The sequence below is a fragment of the Microcebus murinus genome, chromosome 13 (assembly GCF_040939455.1).
Source record: "Microcebus murinus isolate Inina chromosome 13, M.murinus_Inina_mat1.0, whole genome shotgun sequence".
Classification (NCBI taxonomy): domain Eukaryota; kingdom Metazoa; phylum Chordata; class Mammalia; order Primates; family Cheirogaleidae; genus Microcebus; species Microcebus murinus.
In genome coordinates, this window is record NC_134116.1 from 34389941 (window position 1) to 34411370 (window position 21430).

The following is a 21430-nucleotide window of genomic DNA, read 5'->3' on the forward strand; positions in this document are numbered from 1 at the left end:
TGCCAGATGGCACTAAGGTTGTGTTTAACTGAACCACCAAGTCAGGTGTTGCCTGGGAGAGAGGCACATCAGATTCTGTCTCCAGTAAGTTTGAGACTGCTTCCATCCAGTTCATATGGTCAGGTCCTTGAAGGGTTGAACCAGGCATTTAGAAATGGCTATGATGAGCCAGGCACAAGGGGAATAAGCTGAAGAACCCAATTTGCAGAAGGAAAAAGAATAAAGCAGGCACCCAGAGAGCACAAGAGACAAGAAACCACTGAGTTCCAGAGAGAGCTTGTGTGTTTCTAACTTGGCCTCTGACCGCTCTTCAGTTGCTAATTCCAGGTGTACGTGCATATAAGCTACATGTCTTGCCCTTGGGTTTCATGAGTCAAATACCCTAAGATCCTTCTAAGAGTTTGCTTGAGTATGTTTCTAATCTTTGCAAATCTCTCTGCGAGACTTTGTTCCCACCACTGCACCTGTGCTCATGGAGTATGTTTCTCAAGATGACAGCCAGAAAGTCACTTTACAGCTGGAATTATTGGCTCAATATGCCTTCCTTCCTACATACTTGCTTTCTTTCCTTTTTCTATCCCTTTTAGCTTTCCTTCTATCTTCCGTTGCTCACTTCCTCTACTGTTCAACATAGTTATTGAATTTTAAGAAATCTTACATAGTTTATGGGAATCCAAGATCAAAAGGACATGTAACTGGACAAGAGTTGCCAAAAGGCCATCAAAGAAGACAAGTGAAAAACACAAAGAACCATAACACATGGCAGAAAGCAAAGCATCTTATAAAAAAAAGGTCCAATTGACAGGTATGGAAGTTCAGAGGAAAGAGACACCAACTCAAACGTCCTCCTGCTTCAACTAGGCTAGGAGTCATGTTCATGCCAGCAACAAGGGCCCATTAGTGCATGTCTGGCATAAATAAGAACAGACTGAAAATAGACACTGTGGAAGATACTATTGGGCATCCTAAATCCAAATAACTATGCAGAAATTATACAACCAAGAAATTGATTGTATTGGTTCAGCTGTATTGTATTGGTTAAACTGTTGGAGGGGACAGTGGGTCATTTTTGAAAGAACAACTTCTTGATATCTTCTGAGCTATCTACATGTAAGCCAAGTGGTGTCTACTTGATGATCTTGCAACAGGAAAAATCCTCCTCTAAGAGACGTCAAAGACAATCTTACATTTGAGTCATTTCAATTGAAGGTGGCTAATAGAACATCTCAAGAGCAAATCAAATAGGATGTGTGTTGTGAGTCTCTGAGGATCCCAATACAGCACTTTTCTTTCCCACCTGAGATATGCAGAAATTGCAAAAATAAGTAATGAAACAAAGCAGTGGCACATGGAGAACAAAAATATTAACTTTATTACTGATAAAACAATATCAGAAGAAATAGCTTAGTTAAGTGAACTTCAGAATCAGGCACCCTGGTCCCCTACCCAGGCAGTCTAGCTTGTGACCCCAAGTAGGGTTAGGGTGAGCCCCTGGAGAACAGAGCACAATGGGAACTCCTGTGAACTGTTAGATCCCCAGAGGAAGAAGAGATGCTGAGCAGAACATACCCAGGTGTTTACATTTCAAATTTACCCATCAAATAAATGACTCCCCTGGGGAAGAGCTAATGAAGAGGTAGAGGAAGGCCAGGAGTTACACTCATTACATTCCCTCCACATGGAAGAAACATCAAAAGTGGGGAAGGAACATCCCCCCACACACACCATGGTCCAACAGTATATTAAATCTTAAAACAAACAAATAAACAAAACAGTCTAATTCACAGACGCATAAGATATTAGCATTAGGAGAAGCATTTCCTAGCATCCGAGGACCCAGAGATTTGCCAATGTATATGAATGGCTGAAGTTAATACACTCTTAAGTATTGTTTCTCTTCCAGATGTTTTAATATTTGGGCTTTACTGCTGACTTCTGACAATGATAAACTTGTTTACGATAGCAAGGAAATAGAGAAGAAGGAGGAGAAAAGGAAGAAAGGGCAGGAAGTAAGGGAAGTAGAAACAAAGAGGAGAAAAGGGAGAGGAAAGGGAAGAAAGAGGTATAATGACAGTTAGCAAGTAGGTGTGACAGTCCCAGGCTTTTCTGGTATATCTCCCTGCATTATACACAGAGTTGAGAGAATGGTCAATTTCAGAAATGGAACCTTAACAAGCAAGAGGCACATATCTTCGTAAGACTTCACTACATTTTCTTTAACTCTTCCATGGAAATATTATTTTTGTCTGGGGAATGAAGTTTGGGGTAAGAAAATATGTATTTCTACCTAATATTAAGGGGGAAGGTGAAGGAGCACACAAGGCCATGGTAACCATTGCAAACACATTACAGGGCATACCTGTGCAAGGCTTCCCTGGGGTGACAATCAGTGAGTTTAAGGGTCATTTATCCTGCATTATACCAGACACCGGAACTCAGGGCAAGTGGGAGTGGAGATTCAGGGTTGGTAGTGCGGGGCGTGTCTTTAAACCTATATAAGCAGCAAGGTCTTCATCCAGAACCCACCTTGGCTCATAAGAATATGACTTAGTTCCATTTTTGAAAATAAAAACCAAGATTACACATCTAGGAGCCCAATTACTATAAAAGGGAGTGCCTATATCACCCAGCCATTCTCATTTGTTGTTTTACCAACCAGAGATTTGAAAATGGCACCTGCTTCCCTTGGCAAGATTTTGTGGTCAACGTGGGCAAGTGAGATAGCTGCTGAAACTGTGGCTGCTGACATTTTCACTATGCCCATCCCTAGAAGCAATCGGGAAGCAGCAGTTTCTCTGTGAGAGTCAAGCAGATATAAACCCACTACTTTACACTGCCACTGTACAGGGGTGAAGAGTCTGGATGACCAGTAATCCCTGCGGGAAGACTTGCAACTCTTTTTCATGTTGGTGGCTTCTCACAGCCTCAGAAACTCACCTGTCAACTCCAGGGAAGGAGGGTTACTGCAAGCACCTTTAAAAAATAAAGTCCAAGATTTTGCCTGTCATTGTAAGCCACTCACTTTGCCACTGCAGATATTACTACCTTCACATATGTTCCGTGCAATCCGAACTGCGTATCAGTGCACAGTACACAGAATCCAAACCAAGTATTTGGGTCCTACTTCGGCTCCAGACAAAGAATTTGGGGAGAGGAATGAAGGGTGTGGTGGTTAATTCCATGTGTCAACTTGACTAGGTAAGAGATGCCCAGAGAGCTGGTAAAACATCATTTCTGGAAGTGTCTGTGAGGGTGGTTCCGGAAGAGATTAGCATTTGAATCAGTAAACCAGGTAAAAATCTGTCCACACCAATGTGGATTTATCTTCAAAGATAAATTCAAGGTTGACCCATGATTACAGGAGAAAGCTGGTGGAGTAATTTCTCCTAGAATTAGAAACAACCTCCCCACCAACTTACTTCCTGATCGCTCCTCAACAGGGATTTCAGCGCACTGGCTCCTTGAGCAAAAGAGATGAGTCACCAGTTATAAAGCAGTAACATCAAATCAATTCAGAGTGAAAATCTAAAGGACTGGCCTCTCGGCTCTCCAAGTTTCTGCCTGGAGGGATCTGAGCAAGCTTCCTCTCTCCTGCCAGCCAGAGTGCTTTACTGCTTGGTAAAAGGCAACTCCCTTCCCCTCTTTGCTTAATTGCATCCCTTAACCCTTTGTACTGGCTTGTTTTTTCTCGATTCCTTTATTCTACTCGGGATTTAATTTTTTAAATACCCCGGATTTTACAAAGCGTGGCAGTAGAATAAAAAACTGGAGTTTCTTTTCATACAAACTTATTTATTTGGATTTTTTTATATTTCAAATTATTGATACATTCAAAGAGTAATTTTAATCTCTATAATTTCTGCTAACCGTGTCGAGTCACACTCGACATCCAAGTGCAAAGGGTTAAAATGGAATGCCTTCTAGGCAACTTTGGCTTTAACTCCACTTTCAGCAGAGAAGATTCAAGAGCAAATATAAGGTTAACATGATCTTATTGTAATCACCCATTTTCAAAGGGGCTGGCAGATAAAATCCACATCAGGCAAGGGTTTATTTCGAGTCCTGGAGGCATCCTCTAAGACTAAGAGGCAGCCTAGTGAGGAAACACAAAGAGCAAAGATGTAATCGTGATGGCTACCTTTTTGACATAAATCTCATCTAATCCTCAGGTACATATTGTGCATCCCAATAAACAGGTGAGAAAACTGAGGCTTCAGATAGACAAACTGCCTGAATTTGTAGGACAGCTAATGTTTGAGTCCAGTTAATCTGGCTCCAAAACCCATTCTTCCTATTACAGAAAGCTGCCTCTCTCAATAATCCATAGGCTCCTTATAGACGGAGAAAGGAAGTTGCTGGAGGAAAGAAATTATATTTGTTGAGGCCAGGAAAAAATTAACTATATGATAGAGTAATCCAATTCTGCTCCCTTTACAGGATGGATTATGGAGAAAATAACTCTCATCTCAGCACAAACAGTTCCATTCTGACACCACGCTACCACACCGCCCTGGTGAGAAAGCCCTGCAAGGCCATGTTTTCTGTACAAAGGCATTAAAACCAGAAGGGCCCTCACTCAGATGTCATAAAGCAGGAAGAACTCGAGAAACGCTCATTAACTCTTTAAGAACTGATTTTATGTGCCTCTTCCTTTCCCTGCAAGAAAGGAAGGGAAGAAAGGCCTTCCTTTCTTTCATCATTGGTCCCAATATGTTCAACCTTCTATCATATCTGTATACAAGAAGCCAGATATAAAGAAGAGGACACAATGATAAGAAAGGAATTGACAGTACCACTAGACCAAAATGCCAAGACTTCATCATTGGGGTAAATTTATTGCATCGGAACTTCTGAAAATTGAAGCTTGAATGTTAATTTCCCGAAGACTTCTAGTTATGATGCATCATATTGAATAACAATCACTGCTCTGGAGAGAGGTCCTATAAGAATGATTCAATCAAGATTTCACCCCTGGAGATTCTATGGGATTAGAGAAATGTAAAACTCAGGTATCTTTTAAAAATTCATTAATCCTAATGAACTGATGCCACATGCTCCCCCTAAGGTCTAAATCTGGATTTGGGAAGCGACATTTCACACTTACTCCATCACCACTTATTATATTAGGACGAGTGGTCACCAGTGCTTCTTAGCAAGTACAAGTCTTTAGGTCATCTCTCTGAATAAGATGAAAATTAAAAATTTCACAGCTCAAATCACATAGATTCCACAGCCAAACCAAATCACTATGTGGAAATTCAGATGGCTGAAAAACTAAATTTAATGAAAAAAAAAAGAATGTATTTCCACACATGGAATTTATGTACCGTTCTTTCACTTCTGAAGAGTTCCTACTTTCCAGTAAGGTTATTTGCTATGTTCTATATTCTGAAGGCAGTGGCTGTCTTCCAGATTTCTTCTCAGGCTTGGGAAAACTTTTGTTTTACTGCTCATCTTGCTATACTTCCAGTAACGCTAAGAGAAGAAACTATATTCTAAGGAAGGACAGCCCATGCCCCTTCTCCTGTGTCACTGACAGTAAAGTGTTGATTTAATTAAAATGAATACATGCAAAAGAAGTGGGAGAGTAATAAAGTGGTTCTTTCCAAGTATGAAAAGAGAAAGAAAAAAAAAAACCTCTAAGATTCTGTAAGTGTGATTTTGGTTTCCTATAACCTCAGCTGTTAAAAGGGTAATAGCCCATCTCTTCTCTATTTAGTTACTGGATTTAAGAATTTTTTTTTTTTAATTATAGTTTTCATTGAAATCAGGTTGAGATTTTTAGAAGCAGGTAGCTGAACCTCTCAAAACAAAAACAAAAATTCTAAGCTGAAAATATCGAGTAAAACAAGCAAATATGCTGAGTTCAAAATAAATATTTTTTTAAAAATTTCTTTAAAGTATATAATGAGCTTTTCTTGTTTTTTTCCTTATTAACGTCAAGAAAATTTTTGCACTTTAGGTCTTGCGTTCCAAATAAGAATGCATGCTCATAAGCAGGTCTGACCTATAGTGACCACCGATATTTTACAAAGCAGAAATGAACATACATTACTTTCAAAAAGCTGATATTTTTGCATTTATTAAAATCAAACTGCAGTTTATGTTATAACCTACAATAACTGACAAGTTAATGATGTTACAACAATGTAATGATGTTACAACTCCAACCTAATTCCATGGCAGAGTTGTTATCATCTCAAATCTTGAAAGGTCTGTCTGCCATGTAAACATTTTAGTGAGGCCAAAGTAGTGATACTATATTGTGAATCTTAAGCTGATTTTCAAAAGGATGCATCACATTTCCACATCTATAATACAACTTTATTAACAAGAATACATGCCAGCATATTTTATATATGGCAAGGACATTCCTATATATGAATGGCACATTATCATCTAAGAGTTTTAATCCAGAATGAAGTTTTTAATAACATACTAATATTTCATATGACTGTTTTAAGAATTAAATAATAAACAATTAAAATTTAACATCGCTTAAAAATTATACAAGCCATTCATTACTATTTATCATTAGCTGGAATCATTCAAATATAACTTCTATTTTTAAAAAAGATACTATGCCTCCTTTACAGGCCAAACATTTGTAAAGTGGTTACAAAAGGCTGTGACAACAATAATCAGCTCCTGCCCTTACCCCAGTTCCTTCTCTCAAAGGGCAGTGGGGCTAAGGTAGTCACTTCTTAACACAGTGTACAATTATATACAGGGTGATCATATAATTTATTCCCCAAATTAGGACACTTTTCAGAGTGAGCATTATTTAATTAAGCTGGGAAAACAGGAATAACCAGGACTGTTCTGAGCAAATTCAGGACATATGTTACTTAAGTATCACATTCGCTATCAGTACTTCCATGCTTTTTGAAAGGGTACATACCAGTTGAAAAAAAATTGTATCAAATTAAGGAACTCCGAATTTTTCTACAATTGGATATTCTGGGTTCCACTTTTCTTATTATAAGAAGTTTTACTGGAAATATTAGTGATTATTATTATAACAGGTTAAAAGTCTATGACCAACTTCAAAGTCATGTCATGTCTAAAATGGGATATATCTTATAGACTCAAGATAATAGGTTAGAGATTAACATTTTTCTATAAGGCAGAGATTTTCATTTTAATTAAACGTAATGGGATTTGTATTTTAATTTTAAATTTCTCAAATCTCTTGAATATACAACATAGAAAAACGTATTTTTCCTTAAGTTTGTTGAATATAGAAGAATGGATTATTCTAGCTATAACTTACTCAAATATAATAGAAATAATTTAAGAAATTTTTGCAGTAACTTCCAATCCTAGTTCATGTTCATTCAAAAATGTTTACACACCCCAACAAGGGTTTTAATTTTCAATCATTAAGGCAAGAGTCCAACGGTGGTCAAGTGTCCCCATAAGACAACAGCAGCTGTTCAAGCTCACAGGAAATGAAGGGAAGTATGAAGAATTTGAAAGATCTGGAAGGGAATGTTAAGTTTTTGAAAATAATGTTTTGATTCCCTTGCTTAATGAGATTTAGGGCTACCATTAAATTATACCAATTGTAGAAGATTAAGTAACATGTATACTTGAACCTTACAGATTTGGGGGAAAAAATCAAAACAAAAAGTGAAGTTTTGATGTTAGATCAAAAGTAACATATTCATACTCAGAAACCAAGTATAAATACCACAAAAACTAAAATGAAATTTTAATAAATTGATGTTTGATGGCTGAGCTTCCTAAAATTATCATGTATCAAAGCTTAATTTCATTTAAAAATTATTGAAAGAACAAAGTATAGGTCTATAGAAAATTAATTATCCAGGCCGGGTGCAGTGGCTCACACCTGTAATCCTAGCACTCTGGGAGGCAAGACAAGAGGATTGCTTGAGCTCAGGAGTTCCAGACCAGCCTGAGCAAGAGCGAGAAACCCATCTCTACTAAAAATAGAAAAATTAGCTGAGCATGGTGGCGCACATCTGTAGCTCCAGCTATTCGAGAGGCTGAGGCAGTAGGATTACTTGAGCCCAGGAGTCTGAGGTTGCTGTGAGCTAGGCTGACACCACGGCACTCTAGCCAGGGCAACAGAGTGAAACTCTATCTCAAAAAAAAACACCACACAAAAAACAGAAAATTAATTATCCAGCATGAGTTCGAGTTTGTGTATGTTAGTAGTACATTCTAATTCTAATTAATTTCCAAATTAGGCAACTAAATTAAATACTTTGTTTTCTTTACCCCATATTATTGTTTTACTTCAAGGGGTGTCAAAGACAGGTACTTTAATTGACAATAAAAATTCTATACAAGGGTGTAAACTAAATGAGGGAAAACAAAAAAAATAGGAGGCTTAATTAGCAAAACAAAACAGTGTGTTTTATTTATCAAAGACAACGAAAAAAATTAGAAAATACAGAGAAATACAAAAGAAGTTATAAAGCATAATAAATTTTATTTTTCAGCAATGGAAAAATGTCCCTGGATAATTAAATGTACCTTTTAGTAGTAGTGTCTAATAATAAATAAGTAATCAATTTTATATATTCTATCTAGCTATATTAAATATTTTTTAGGTTTAAAAGATGATATACCATAATTTTTAATGTTGGTACTCAAAAGCAAAGATATAACTGAAAAGCAGATGAGACATAGAATGATTTGCAAGATATGAAATATAGTAGCTTATGAATGTAGATTAGATTCCAGTTGTGACAATGGTGACACACTCTCATCACACACACACACACACCCCTAGATTCCCCAGACACATTTCCATAACTTGAAAATGGGTATTTCACATATCTCAACTTAGGATATGTTTTTTACAAGTTAATCTATAATCATAAAAACCAGAAGCTATTAATAGCACAAAATTTTATTTGCTAAGCTTAACAAATTAAACATCTAAAGAACAAATTATTACAATGATATTGAAAGATACTTTTATTGGCTTTTTAAAAGACAAATGCAAATGAGAATATTTGGAAAATTAATTTTCAAAATTATCTTAAATGAAATAAATATAATATCTAATACAACCTCTTCCTGCAAGAATCTCTAAGATGGGCAATCCTAGAAAACAAGCTTCTTGTTTGAAAATCTCTAAAATTAGTACGTCCCTTAAAAATTTTTTTTCTTATAAAGGACATTTGGTATACCCTCATTTCCTTAACATTTGTCTTAAAAACAAATTCTATCTTTAACACTCAAATTTTCTATATATATATTTAGTTCACTTAATTTAAAATCAATGAGAAGATATCTAGACACAATTTCTAAGAAAACAATGCAGAAAGTACTTTATGCATGGTTATTTACAGGAAGAGTTTTCCTAAATAATAATGTAATATCATGTTCAAAAATCTGACAAATCCTTTCCAATAATCAGCACTGCAGGTTTCAATAAACTTTATATATAACAAAAGATGTTTCATATATAGAATTACCAGATGAATCTAAGACCCAGAAAGTAAAAGCATTTGACATGGTTAATAATTTCATTTTTATTACACTAAATGTCAGGTCAGAAGTCAATGGCATTTACATGCTGGAAGACTGTTTACCACTCAACTCTTTCAATTATATCAAACACTGATTAACCAAATGTGACTGGACTTTACTGGTACAACTTTAAGGTTTCTTTCAAGTATATGCAAATCTTTTAAATGGGCACATATGCACATGTGCAAAACAAATGAAATATAGATAGGTAAAGAATGAACAGAAATGGCTTTTAAGTATAAACCACCCTGCTATTCAATTTTGAAGCTCTATCTTTTCTTCACTAATTTGTCTTCTGTTATTAGTAGTCTTCTATCCTATTAAAGTTGTAGGTTTACAGATGATCTGGAAATTTCACATTGGCATAAGAAAGGAATGTCGGGCTGCTGTAGTCTAGGGACAAAGAAATAATTAGTCTTAAAATGTACTAAGTTGCACTTATCTAAAGCATAGTATAATAAAAGCCCATTTTATAGCAGTATTACATAAGTATACAATGTTCTTTTGATAAAGATAACATCAAGTAGTATATAAATCAGAATATATTCTAAAGTGTAAAGCTTTAGGATACCTGCATCTAGAACATATGTACATTATATTTTAGACTCTTCAAAATGCAAATAAGATAATCACACTACTCACAGAATAACATTCAGATTAGTAAAATTACTTTGTCTTTTATCTTTAGTGCTGGCAAACTCTCAGTGCCATTGTTTACAGATATTTTACTTGTTAAAAAGAAAATGTGACATCTTCAGGGCGAGGTATCTTAGTGGAACATTTAAAATGATGTATTAATATGATCCAGAAATACAACTATATTCACTGTACTCTTCAGTGGACATAAGTAAACAACATAAGCTTATATATAACTCATAAATAAAATTTAAACAACCAAATCACAAACCACACAATTTATTTATAAAAAAGAATACTTATAGTAACCCTGAAACACTTTGTCCTTGTATTTTAGTAGACATTTTGCTTATGAAGTTCAAATACTTTTTAAGTTTAAATTGAAGTATATGGTACATTCTTTAAAAAATAGGATAGGAAAATAAAAATAAAATATAGGATAAGGTGTAAAGATATTAAGTCTCTTTATGTACAGATTCTCCTGGCTGCACAATAAATAAATGCTATTACTATATACAATGCCTCCAGAAACTCACTTAGTAACTAGTAAGGCACACCCTACTCATTTCTTTATATTTCATTTATTCAAGTTGCAGTTTTCATTGTTGACACACACTGACACATTAAGAAAACAGTAACAGAGCTCCTATTTTCTTTACACAACTTTTATTCCTTGATCCAAATTGCTAAGATGACTGCATGACAATTTGTTTTTCAATCACAGATTTATTTTTTGTTTTTTTCACCAGATGCTTATATGGATTTCACATTGTTTTATGCAAAGTGTCAATCCCTTCTGTGTAAGTACTTTGTCATATTTGCTTTTTTTAAGCCTTCAATTTTGTGCTGGTGGTTACTTCGTATATTTCCTGTGCTCAAGCTTTAAAAAAAGTTTTAAAAGTCTGATTTAAAGTTACAGTGTATTCATTCTATATTTAAAAAATTAAAATTTATGAAATTCAATTTTAAAAATGTAAAAGTTGTCCAAAAGGTCTATAAACTTATTAAATTTCAGTAAGCTATTAGAAGTATAAAATATTAAATATGCTAACTTTGGGTAAAAATCATGAGTATTCCCTTAAGCATTTACCATGTATCTGGTAAATCTGAATGCATAAAGGGAATAAACAGAGTTAATACATTAATATTTCTTACCTCTATAACAAGAAGAAATATCTTGTTCTATGAGCAGCTGCCATACTTTCAGACATGTTTCTGACTTTAAGATAATTAACAAATCCTCTAAAGAAAAGCAGCAGGCCTGAGAAGGTTGAAATAATACAGGTATATTATGTTCTTATACAGAAATGGGTCATGATAAATTTAAAATAGACAATTATAACTAAGATCCTCTTGGCTTAAGAAAAGGAATTTAATCTGCAGGATTCCACACATTCCATAATATATTTTACACTATAATGATAACTCCGTCATGAGGAAATACAATAAAATTTTATTGCCGCCCACATTCTTTCAATTTGTTAGTCTTAGATGTATGCAAATTAAAGGGAATTCAGCTATGAAAATCCAGAATTACACAAAAATATACATTTATTAAGATTCCTTTAAAAAGCAAAATTACCTGATGCATTTAAACTGATTTAACTCTTAGAAATCCCATTTATACTGTACTAAACTTACCAATTAATATAACCACTAAGCAAACTAAGACATATATTCTTAAAGTAAGTAGAGAATATATGCATGTAGTTGCTAACAATTGTGGGAGAAAACAAATAAGCTTATCTATAATAGCAATATCAAGTACTTGTCATCTGTGAAATCTGTACTTGATATGTACATTATATACATATTTTTAATTATGAGTTCTTATTTTCAAGCAATAATAAAACACTAATTTATAATACAAATTATGATAAATGAGAAAAGAAGTAGCTTGGGGTAAAAAAAATTATGATAAGAAGAGTCAGGAAAGATTTGGGCAGGCACTCATTCTAGTGATTTCTTAGATTATTTGGAATACATCTTATATCTATCTCAGTTTTCTCCTATAAATTAGTATTTTAAAATAATAACCACCTACATCTTTAATAATTAAAAAGGCAATGCCTGTGAAATGCTTTAATGTTTCAGATGAAAAATATTAGATAAATATAAAAACATTACCATTATTAGTTTAAGCCTTTGAAATATTTAAGCATATAATTCTTAGGGAAACATTCATTAACTCCAGTAAATTTTTAACCAGGAAATGGGGGGGCACAAAAACACAAACATGTACTATATGTGTGTAATTCTTCTCACCAGGAGGAAAAAAGTCTGTGAATTTAAAATAAAGAAGTCCCAAACTAAATTTGTATTCCAACTCCAAGACAGTATTCAAAGCACTAAAAAAAGAAGCATGTTTGTAATAAATTGAAGAGGAAAGATAGAAGAGATTGACAAATGATGATTTAAACAAGTGGTATAAATTTCAACTAAATCCAATCCCATCTGCTTCCCATATCCTAACTAACTCCCTCTCTCTGAATTCCACCCTCATGCCCTTCCACCAGATGCTGTTCAAAGATAATGAATCGTTATCTAAATATAAAAATATTATCGAAAAATGTAAACTAAAATTATTTATGAGACCTTTCTTTTGTCTATGAAGCTGCTATTTCTAAGATACATTTTGTTTCTTCGCAGGCATTTTCTAAAATAAGCCAATTCATATCTAAAAACCAATCGCTTGGTGGCCTTTATTTCTTAGCATTCTACAAAGTGCTCAATATTCTTTTTAGTGTGACAGCAACATTTTTATCAGTGATTAAATTTTCACATTCCCCTAAATAAGTGCTAAACTATGGCTCTGAATGTGGAACTGGAATTGTCCTCTGCATTCTACTCTGCCCCTCACAGTGACCTTCCTAAGAGTCCTCTAATCTCTAAATAATATATATAAAAACATACTTGTTTGATATGCTTAAAAACTTGATAGACTTTATAAGTTTTTTCCATTTTAGGTAAGAAACTCAATAAAGAACACAGAATACAGTCAGTCAGAACAGAATTAACAATATAGAATTGGTTTAACCCCATATACAAGTCGGACTCCCTAATAAAGTCATAACACTAAAATAATTTCACTATAGTTATCAGAAAAATAATTTATTGACCTTAACTGACCACTAAGATTTTGTTTCCCAAAAGATTCCAAAGATCCGATAGCATGACTAAATAAAAACTCAAAGAGAAGACTGCCACCTACTGAAATGCTATTATTTTCTGGTGCAATTCTTAGAGAAATGTGGGCTTTTCAACCTAAGTAGAAACAAAATGTATTCTTCAGGTCAGTAAATATATTTGAAATGTAGATGAAAGGTATAATGTGATTTTAAGATTAACTTAATTATCACATGCCTAAAGTGAAAAACACAAGGGGAAAAAATTGCAAATCGATAAAATTCCAACAATATTAATAAAAAGACATACCTTATAAGAAGACAACTCAACAAAAGTACTGTGATCATTAGGCATGAAGCCTTTCCTTATGCCTGGCTGATTAATGATTAATGCAGGGCACATTTCAAAAGCATAAAGAATGTTTTCATGAACCAAAAATACAAGAAAGGATAGAACAACCAAACTATCCTGCTCTCAAACTTCCTAAAATCATTAAAAGAAACTATGCATGTATATTTCTAAGATCAATGCTAAAGACAATTTTTGTTAGTCATGTTAATACTTTAAAATTCTGTAGCATTCAATTATTATTCAATTTAATGACTCATTCTTTACACTGACAGCCTATAGATTTTAAATCTAAGGAATCTGGAGTGCTATATAGAATATTTGAAAAACTGAGATGATATAAGTGTTTGGATATGAGAATTTCATAGTAGAAAAATTATTTCCATATAAGTTGTAACATAATTTTACATCTTACAATTTTAGGAAATCAAAGTTAAACTAAATACAAATTAAACTGAAATGCACTAAGAATAACTTACCAAGTACAAGAAATATCCACCAAAGCCAATATTGTCCATTGAAATATCCAGTAAAATAATCAGAAAACTGTGAAATGAACATAAATATATTAACCTCATTTGCATACCAAAATTTGAAAATCACAGACTATCTTTAGTTTCAGAACTATTTACCTCAAACAATCTTTAACATTTAAAAATAGCACAAAAAGAAAAATAAAAATACTTGATGACATGTATTAACAACATACATATATATATAATTATTTGAGAAAAATCTCTTATGCAATATCAAACAAACTTATACAAAATATTTTAGAAACAAAAAACAATTTCAAACTGCTTGCAAGAAAGAAAAGTAAATGCTGTATATCTGAATTATCTGAATCACACATTTTCTCATTAAAGAATTCACATGTCAGTCCTTTTTTCATACTCTCTCAAAGCCACAACTACCATCCCAAACACGCTATGGCAACCCGCTGCTTTAGATATTAACACCAAAAGCCACATTAGTTTAATCTTATCAGATGGGGATGTTCTAGTGACCTCTAAAAAGAAGAGCTTTTGACCTTCTGTACATCCCCTACTGTTAATCACTGCCAAAAATACTAGGCACATAAAGACCCCCAACTCATTAGAGTCTTTTTATTTTCAAACTAGATGCTCTAGCATTCAGTTCCCAACAGTGAGCTGAGAACAGCTAAATGAACCTTGAAGTGGCATTTCAACAGTTTCTATTAGTGGCCATGGTAGACAGTTTTATATTCTCTGTGATGTGGGAATATGAACAGGCAGATGGAAGGCAGGGTTTGGTGATATTGGACACAGGTATCTTTTCCTTGATTAGATTCTAGACATCAAACTTCACTAACTTAAAAAGGTTTAAAAAAAAATCATTCTAATTCAGTTACTTCAGATAATTCTTCTCTATTATCCTTTACTATTTAAACAATGCCCAAATAATTATTTTTTTAAAGTGTTTAATATAACCTACTCTAAAACTACTAAAAATTAGCTTGCATTTACCTTGTTTCCACTGATCTGCAAACTGAATCTGATTTAACTGGAAATAATACAGTGTTAAATGCAGATTTGCCCTCAAATCTGAAATTAATTAAAAGTATTTCTACCTTTATAGGTAATTATTTTCAGCTACAGCTATTTGTTGTAATTTCCATAAAAGCTTAAAAATCCTATAAATTTGATAATAAAACATGTTTACAAATTGTAAATAATGTCACCATTTAAGGAAGCACATCAAATAAAGATTATCTAAACTGTTATTTAAAGCCTTTTAAGTATTTTTCTCAAGAAGTATTTTCAATGAATAAATAAGCCATGATCTAAATCAGATTATAGTTTTAGAAATTTCAGAGATTTAAAATTTCAAAGTAATATTAAAGCTGCAAATCCCACATACTCCTGCACCTTTAAAATATGTAGAATGAAGGGACAATTGGAAAAATACAGCTTATAAAGTAGGAATGTACTATATTACTTTTAAATTAAGTGATTAATAATTAGAAATAAAAGATTTTCATATAGGTTTTAGAGGCCATAAGGACAAAAAAGAATAAAAAACCAAAGCAATATTTTTAACTTTCTGTATATGATACCCATTAAAGGCAACTAGAAAACCAAGAACAGTCATTATTCACCAAAAATATTTACCATATAGCTATTTCTTATTTACTACCAAGGAAAGAATATTATTACCTTCACCTTGAAGTCAAAGAGAAAGACTCACTATGTAAAAAGGATAAAGAAATAAGCCTTTGGACTCATTACTAGGCTATCAAAAATGTTCTAAGATACTAAAACATCACAGGCTGAGCCACACTGTTGTTTTTTCAAATAAGTAAACCAATCATGTTGATTGGCCAACGCAGAAATCAAATTTTGGAAAATAAATTGACTAACATTAAGAATTTATCTGATTTTATTTTATTAATATAACACCAGTACTGTTTGTACCCTACTTTCAAAAAAAACTTGTTAGTTTTTAACATTAATAAAACACATAGGCATTTTAAAACAAACAATAAAAACATTAAACGCCTTAGAAGTTATATAAGAATCTGAGGTTCACGGCAGCGCAGAAACACAAAGAAAGCAGCAGTATGATTTACAAATTACATATTGTCTAATGAAAGGAAACACCAGGGTTTTAGGAGAAAACCTTTCTCTCAGCACTAAAAGTGCGGAATTTACTGCTTGGAGCATTATAGTAAGTCAAAGTACAGTGTCACAGAGGCAGTACAGAATCACGAGAATAGGCGCAGAATAGAGACCAAGCTCAAAAATTCTAATCCACACGAAAACTGTGGGTCCCTGAGCAAGTTTTTAGACATTATTTTAGTTTCATCACCAACAAGATGACTGGATCATCACCAGCATCAGAGATAGAGATAAGGTTAAAAAATTTGGTGTTTGTAACAAATTATGCCTAGAACACACTAAGTGTTCAATGAATGGGCAGCTATTATTATTTTATACAAAAGATTTTAAAAAATCCTTTTCATATATCAATTCTCAATATTCACTAAAGATATAACATTGTCCTTAACTCAGTAAAGGTGTTTTAAAGGGAAACTAAACAGTTCTGGTGATCAAACTTGAAGCTAGTATATACCCTACAAAACTGTGAGAAACTACAGTCTTTGAATTAAGTTCCCCATCTTATCACATTAACCCTTTTCAACCTGGGGTTCTAAGAGAGAATCAGGTTTGAATACCCTAAAGGCATAGGTTGTATATAATGCATTAACTTCTTTCTTATGGATCTAGTGATACTAGTAATTTACCAACTTTAGGAGAATTTAAAAAAAATAGTCCTCAAATTATTTTCTGTGTTCTGGGATTTACAGGAGAAATCCTATTTGAATAATAGTACTTAATTCTATTAGTATCATAACCAAGGTTGGACATATCTAGAACCAACTCTTTTGAGGATTTTCTAGTAGTAACTTCTACAAGGGCAAGGATTGTGTCTTTATGCTCCCTAACACCTAATAGGTTTATGTCATGGTAGGAACCTACTATATATCTTTGAAATAAAATTAAAACAAGAATCTGCCAGAGGACAGTTCTTACAATGTCCCAGATTTTAATCATCTTAGGAGAAACCAGTCCCCAGGTCCCAACCAAGAATCAACTGATTAATAATAAAACCTATAATCTGGTCTGAACCAAGACAGGGCCGTCTGTCTGTTAAGACTACTGAAACCCTGGGAAGCTATAAATATAAAAATAATGAAGAAAGCCAGGTACGGTGGCTCATGCCTTTAATGCTAGCACTTTGGGAGGCCGAGGCAGGAAGATTACTTAAGGCCAGGAGTTTGAGACCAGCCTGGGCAACATAGAGAGACCCCATCTCTACAAAAAATAAAAAACAAGCATTCATTCTCCTAGGGCTTATCCTAAAAACACCAGGAAGAAACATTTGTAAAGAAAAGCTAAAAGCAGACTTTGAAAGGCCAAGGTAAAGAGTTGGGGGAAGATTATGCTAACCAAACTAATGCCTATGCAATTTTGGGGACTAGAAAAGTTACTGAGATGGGGAAAAGAAAAAGATTTATCTTTGTCTCTCTACATACCATCTTGTAACTAAGAAGTAGAGAGGGTGACTTCAGGGCACAACAGGAAAAAGAGAAGAAAAGCTTAAAAGAAACACAAGGGACAAAAGATGAGTTCTGATGGTCACTTTCACAGGCCTCCACTTTACTTCTGAGCTCTCAATGTGACAAAAAAGTAAAAAGATACTTAGGTTCATGATAATTTCACTAAAATATAGAAATGTTTATGTTTTAACTGATTTTAGGCACACTGTACCATATCACAATAATAATAGTCATGATTTTACTAAGCATATATATTTATGCAGTAATTGGGCAAGGTACTTCAATTATATTATTTCTATACCAATAAAAATCCTGCAAAGCAGTTATTAATTATCAGCCTATTATGAAGAAACTAATGCTCAGAACAATGAAATTACTTAAAGTTAGAACACAGACATAAAAAAGGTAAAATTCAATCTTAAATTTTTCTGATTTCAAAGTTCTTTCCAATATATTAACAATCTCTCATATAATAAAGTTATAAAATGTTGATCCCATAGAGATTACTATCATAATTAGGTACAGAAAATAAGAATAACCTTGAAATAATTGAATTCATGTGCATAAAATGAACATTTATGAATCACACAGAAAATTTCAATCCTTTTCATTTTAGAGGTAAAAGAAATACGAGCTATCATCAAGACACTCACCCTGACAATAAGGATCCATTTGATCAGTGAAAGGCCAAATCCACAGATAGCACCATACCTTCCAGCTATGGTATTGGTGATACAGAAGGATAAACAGAATCCAAGCCAGTTGAAAATAAATGCCACTAAAAGCAACAGATACAGTTCATTTAAAAACCACAGTTTGGAAACAAATTAACACAGAAATGACATTAAATCATTAACTACATTACTCAATGGAAACGGCATTTCCTTTTCTATGCCAATTAACTTTCTTTATAGAAAGTTAGACTTTATAGACTATAGCTTATACCTTTTACAAATGTATTACATATTTACTACACTGTACATCAAGAGATGAGTAAGTTTGATTTCTTGTCAGTTTGGGCCACAGGAATCAATTTCTAAAAGCTTATCAATGGGTGAAACTAATTTTTTTTTTTTTTGAGACAGTCTCACTGTTGCCAGGGCAGGAGTGCTGACGCCATGGCCTAGCTCACAGCAACCTCAAACTTCTGGGCTCAGGCTATCGTTCTGCCTCAGTCTCCTGAGTAGCTGGGACTACAGGCATGTGCCACCATGCCCAGCTAATTTCTTCTATATATTTTAGTTGGCCAATTAGTTTCTTTCTATTTTTAGTAGAGACAGTGTCTTGCTGTTGCTCAGGCTGGTTTCAAACTCCTGACTTTGAGCGATCACCTCGGCCTCCTAGAGTGCTAGGATTATAGGCATAAGCCACCACACCCAGCCAAAACTACATTTTTAAACCAGCTAAAAACCAGGTTACAATATAGCTCTCATGTGGTCCCACCCAAGAAGTCCAGCTTAATCAATCAGCCAACAAAATTGGCTTTTTTAAAAAGGTAAAATAAAACAACCAAATTTAATACTTTACAGATATTTTATGGTTTTAAGGTATTTAGATGTTCCTTTTCTGAGTTCACTCATAATATGTAATCCTATCTAAAAGCTATATAAAAACACAGCTTTCCATGGACAGAATAATGTACTGTTTTCCAATATGTGTAGTGTCCAGATAACCCCTTTACGAACTGTAACTTTTTTGACTTGTATATGGTAGGTGCTCAACAGAATTTACTGATTAAAGATGCTCAACAGCATTAATAATAGTTAGAGAAATGCAAATTAAAACACAATGAGATACTTCCACAGTTCTTTTAAAATGTCTAAAATAAAAAAAAATTTTAAATGTTAATACCAAATACTGATGAGGATGCAGAACAACCATATTTCCCCAAAAATAAGACAGGGTCTTATATTTATTTTTCCTCAAGAAGACACCCTAGGGCTTATTTTCAGGGGATGTGTTATTTTTTTTAAGTACAGTACAACAATCTACATTTATTCAAATAGAGTTAAGTGTCTTCTGGTACATCATCATAACTCTCCAGACCGTGATCCATCCTGAATTTCTTACGACTCTATTTCCTTTAGAACCATTGGCCCCAATCTCTCATGTTGAGCAACAGAGCTCTCATTAAATGAGCAGCTCTTATCCATGTAACCTGCTTGGAGTGCAGGGTCCAATCTGCACAGTGCAGCAGAAATGATCTCTCTGGGCTCAGTAGGAGACTGCTTGCTGAAGCTTTTCCCCTACCCCCTGGTGTTTTGGGGGCTGAGAGAAGCCCACAGTGCTGAGTACAATGGCAGCCACAGCTTTCCTTCTTCCCCCTGGGGACACACAATACCTAAAGCGGAGCGTCCCGCTCCTCACTTCACTGAGGAGACTTTCCCCTCAAAGCCTCAGCTTGCAGCACGCACAGGATGGCTGGGACCTGACAGGGGGAGCAGACCTTGTTGGTGGGGCTGCCCGCACCTTTCTGGTCACCTCTGGGTTAGTAGCTGTCACGATGGGGCAGATGAGAAGGGCTGCTCATCTTCTTTACCACTCTGCAACGAAATGCATGGGTTGTGCAGATAGGCTGCGTAGCCATGCCCACCACTAGGTCTTATTTTCAGGGTAGGGGTTATATTGTGCAAATGCTTAGAAATCCTGCTAGGGCTTATTTTATGGGAGGTCTTATTTTCGGGGAAACACGGTACATTTCTCCCTTTACATTTTCTGAAAAAGAACATACAATTATCTTATCAAATTTAAGCATAAACTTTTTTTTAGAGTTATGTAAGGTAAGGTGTTGAAAACAAAGAAGGCAAGAATTAAACCAACAGAAGGTTTTAATTGAAATGTTCTTATCGATATTCACTGTAGGTTTTATTTGTACAAGTTATATAACCTGAAATGCTTAAGTTCTAAACCACATTAAACAAAATCTACTTTTTACCAACAGTAGTTCCAAGATCATTTAAGTGGCATGAAAAATACAGTAAGTTGCAATTTGAGGAACAGCCACTAGATGGTAGTAATTACAAATAAATCTATGCTTATCAAAGCAAATAAGCTCTAGTCCTACTAGAAAAAACATCAGAAAATGAAGGTAAAAAATATAAATTTACTCTTATAATATTGATGTAATGTAGAATAGAAAGCATAAAAAAATAAGTTGTAGAAAAGTTAGTAAAAGATAATTTATATTAAAATATTTATATTAACTAATATTAATATTATACTAACACTAGCTAAAGTCATCTAGTGTGTCTAAGTTACCATGAATTTACAGCACTTATATCAGTGAAATGTTTTCAAATCTAAAAAATTTAAGATTAAAAAGTGATACTGGGGTTAAGTGGAATATAGAAATGGAGAAATAAGAACTCTCTGAGTGACCTAATTAAATGGTATCAAATAACACGTTTTTATTCCTAAGAACAGATATTCATACTAAAAATAGTACAATAAATTTAGATTCTTTCTTTTATAATTAAGATTTCTTAAAAGATACAACAATGAAAGAAATTAATATATAAGCTACTCTTCTTATAAACAAAATATGTGGGAAGTTTGTTAAGAATTACCAGTTGAACTAAAATTAAGATAAAAACCAAGATCCACTAGAATAGTGCAAAACAGTACTCATCTGTAATCAAAGAGTTCATTTGCTTTTCATTGTTCCTGATATATATAACGAGAAATTATAACTAAAATTAATTTAATATTTAAATATTACATATATGTTAGCTA

The 21430-nt window shown here is 33.8% G+C and overlaps 1 protein-coding gene across 2 annotated transcripts in view; it reads right to left on the minus strand.

Annotated features, from left to right (window-relative positions):
* Positions 1 to 8931: 8931 nt before the first annotated feature.
* NDFIP2 (Nedd4 family interacting protein 2) overlaps positions 8932 to 21430 on the minus strand; it is a 63036-nt gene continuing 50537 nt past the window's right edge. For both annotated transcript variants that reach the window (XM_020290295.2, XM_020290294.2), the window contains exons 5-8: positions 18352 to 18476; positions 14097 to 14163; positions 11299 to 11404; positions 8932 to 9900 (exon numbers count right to left, since the gene is read on the minus strand). In XM_020290295.2, the coding sequence (XP_020145884.1) occupies positions 11301 to 11404; positions 14097 to 14163; positions 18352 to 18476 (296 nt within the window). In that variant the 3' untranslated portion in view covers positions 8932 to 9900; positions 11299 to 11300. The remainder of the gene's footprint in view (positions 9901 to 11298; positions 11405 to 14096; positions 14164 to 18351; positions 18477 to 21430) is intronic.